Below are 3335 nucleotides of genomic sequence, written 5' to 3'. Positions count from 1 at the left end.
TAACGTATATGTAAACATGTATGCATTAAAAGAAAAAAAAAATAAGATGCCCAATTCTGTGTTCCAAATCCCACTTGTCTTCCTGATGCATTGAAGGGACAGAACAAGTTTGTAATTTGGAAAATGGATGTGACGATGATAGTAGTCCTTCTTTCTCAGGCTAGTAAACTAGGCAAGGCCGGATTTTGATCTTTTGAATTAAAAATTTGTAAAATATTTTTTTAAAAACAAGATACGAACGAATGAATACAAAAGCATATGAATCCTCTATATGCTATATTCTATCATATTTTAAAAATATTTTAACTTCGGATGATTCAGATATATATTGGTTGTGTGAAATTAAAATAAATAAATAATTAATAATATCGTGGGCATGGGGCTATACAAGTGGGAAGTGAGTATTGACTTAATTTAAACCTCTTTTTTTTTTTTTGGTAAAAGAGAACAATAATGGAGGGGAAGGTTCTGGAATTAATAATAAAGAATGTAAATAAAATAATGGCAAATAGACTTTAACCACAATGAAGGGTATGAATGAAGCCACAGTCTGACCTCAAAAAGTTAAACCTAAATGGAATCCCATTCCCCACAAACACATTAATTTTTTTTTGGAATATATATATATATATATATATATAGACGCTGACCACTTTTTTTAATCACTCTATTAATTGAAATTAATTGTATTAATATATGAATGCAAATGTGGCCCATTGATTTTGGATAGACAAGCCACTACTTGTATTCTTCTTCTGGCTGTAACTTCTACTATATGCCTATGCCTTCATCCCATTTTCATCATGCTCATCCATCCACAAGCCAGCCATCTCTCTCTTTTGCATATTTAAAACATTGCTTTCCTTGGGACTATTTGCTCACAATTTTCTCGGACTTTCAGAGCAAATTAAATGTAATTGTTATTTTGAAATTATGCTTTTTATTTATAATTGTCTGAATCAATATTTATAATTTATTTTTTAAAAAATAATTTGTCAAGGACTTTAACTGTGATTAATTGTCTCTTTTGAAATTTTACTATAATTATCCCAATTACAAATGCATATGCAAATATAGCTAAGCAAATTCCCATATTCCAAATTGGGTTAAGAATTTCTATGTCGATCTATAATATAATTAAAAACATAGTATTGGTGAATCGAACGCAATTTAAACTAATGAGTTTGGGTTTAATATAAAATTAAGTGTTAGTCTCTTAAGATATGAGGACACAAAAGTTCAAATCTTGGCTGGGAGAGAATACATAACTTAATTTGGCATCAATTAATGTAATACTAGAGGATATGAATAAGACTAGCTTGATGAAAGTTGGACAGGAATAATAAAAACTGTTGAGAAACATGCATGTGGTTTAGATTGGGAATGAGAGGAGAGAATCCGATGTTGGAGGATGGGAAGGACGGAGAATCCAACGGTGGAGGAATTCCAACATTTGCGGAGAACCTGAGCCGCTGTTGTCGCCAGTTTCTTTGGAAGAGACCAACCCCCCAACCCCACCCCCATTACATTACATGGTACTACTAATTACTACTCAACCTAACCACTTCACTTAATTAACCATAGTTCCAAAAATGATGATAAATAAATTATAATAAATTATTACTTAATGGGTTGGCTTACAATTAAATAGGAATGATGATGAAGGCAATTCCCTCTATATATTCCATTCCCATAATCACTTGCTTCTCATTATAGATATATAGTATCCTAATCCCTCAGATTCTTTCTGCAATCCAGAACAACCCTCCCTTCATCTTTCTGTCTTCTTTATCAAGTTCACTTAGGAGTGGAAAAGGAGGAAGAAGAAGGAGATATATATATATATAGAGAGAGAGAGAGAGAGAGGATGAGCTGCAACGGTTGTCGTGTGCTTAGAAAAGGTTGTGGGGAGGACTGCATGCTCCGAGATTGCCTTTGGGGCATCGATAGCCCGCAAGCCCAAGCCCACGCCACCGTCTTCGTCGCTAAATTCTTCGGCCGCGCTGCCCTCATGTCCTTCGTCTCCGCCGTACCCTCCCCCCAGAGATCCGGTATGTGCCACCTTCCTCTTCCTTTCTCTCCCTCTAGTCTCTCTACACATACACACGGACGAAGATAGAGAGCTTCAGTACCATTTTCTGAGTTTGTGTGTTTGTGGATATGGCAGCTTTGTTTCGGTCACTTTTGTACGAAGCAGTGGGACGTACCATAAATCCAGTGAACGGTGCGGTGGGCCTGCTCTGGACCGGGAACTGGCACCTCTGCCAATCAGGAGTCCAGAGAGTGCTATGCGGTGGCGCCTTGGGGCCACTCCCCGACGTCTCCGGTGGATCTTCGGTGCCAACTGCGGCGGACGACGACGGACACGTTCTATACTTTTCTCGGCAGCGACGAGGCGATATGGGATCGGGATCAAGGAACCTCAATAGAAAGGTCCCCAGTTACGACTTGGTGTTGGAGAACAATATCCAAGCACGTGATCGTGTTGATCGGTACTGCTCACGGTCGCCGGAGAGAGTGGTGGTGGTCGGCGGCAGCAGAAGGAGTTACGAAGCAAAGGAAGATGGGAGAGCGGCGACGCCGTCAGAGGGATCGGAAACGTCAACGTTAGGAAGCAGCGCTGCGCAGTGCGGCGCGGAAAGGAAGCTCCTAATGCTTTTCTCCTAAATCTTTCTAACTATGAGTGGCAAAGATAAGGCCTCGATCTTAATCTGGGATCAAATTTTGCTGTCATCTTCAATGTAATATCATCAAAATAAATAAGAAGAGAGAATGAAATTATGACTTTCATATTAAACAACAATTACCATTAATGGTGATGGTGAGGATGGGTTCATTGGGTTAAAGCGACTCCACTACATGCTTAGGAACAGTTTGGGGTTGAGGGTGAACAAAAATTAATTTAGTACGGTTACTTCAAGTAACTTTCAAAATGTTTTACCAAGGAAAATTTTAGGATAGATTTGAGAGTATATAATAAAAAAAAGATAATGAGATGGGATAAAGTGGGACATAATGAAATAGAATGAAACATTACATTATTTGTGAGTTTTATCATATGAATGAACACTTTTATTTAATTATTATTTATGAATTATTATAAAAAGTCATAGTTTTGAAAAAAATATAATTATATTTTTAGTTTTAGGGTGAGAGGGAGTGAAAAAATGATAATAATTTTGTACTAATATTATTTATATTATGTATCGAGGTAAACTTTGAATACTAAATATGTCCTCAAAATAAGGTTGAAGTCAGACAGTGAGACAATGAGGGATAAGCTTCATCGTCAAGAGAGAAATAGCTTGGATCACTAGTAAAGTCTCTAAATGATC

The 3335-nt window shown here is 37.1% G+C and overlaps 1 protein-coding gene across 1 annotated transcript; it reads left to right on the top strand.

The window, feature by feature from the left end:
* The first annotated feature begins 1738 nt into the window (after positions 1-1738).
* On the top strand, positions 1739-2799 carry LOC129284755 (LOB domain-containing protein 38-like). The gene is made up of 2 exons (XM_054920217.1): positions 1739-2051; positions 2168-2799. The coding sequence occupies exons 1-2, from the start codon at positions 1868-1870 to the stop codon at positions 2665-2667; spliced, it is 684 nt and encodes a 227-aa protein (XP_054776192.1). The 5' UTR covers positions 1739-1867; the 3' UTR covers positions 2668-2799.
* Positions 2800-3335: the final 536 nt, after the last annotated feature.

Source organism: Prosopis cineraria, unplaced genomic scaffold (genome assembly GCF_029017545.1).
Source record: "Prosopis cineraria cultivar Desert tree isolate PC_DT_omini unplaced genomic scaffold, ASM2901754v1 PC11, whole genome shotgun sequence".
Taxonomy (NCBI): Eukaryota; Viridiplantae; Streptophyta; class Magnoliopsida; order Fabales; family Fabaceae; genus Prosopis; species Prosopis cineraria.
This window is presented reverse-complemented; position numbering and strand designations above follow the sequence as displayed.

Coding starts and splice junctions, on each gene's coding strand:
- LOC129284755 (XM_054920217.1), top strand. CDS start 1,868: ATGAGCTGCAACGGTTGTCGTGTGCTTAGAAAAGGTTGTGGGGAGGAC. Junction 2,052..2,167: donor ACCCTCCCCCCAGAGATCCG/GTATGTGCCACC, acceptor TGGATATGGCAG/CTTTGTTTCGGTCACTTTTG.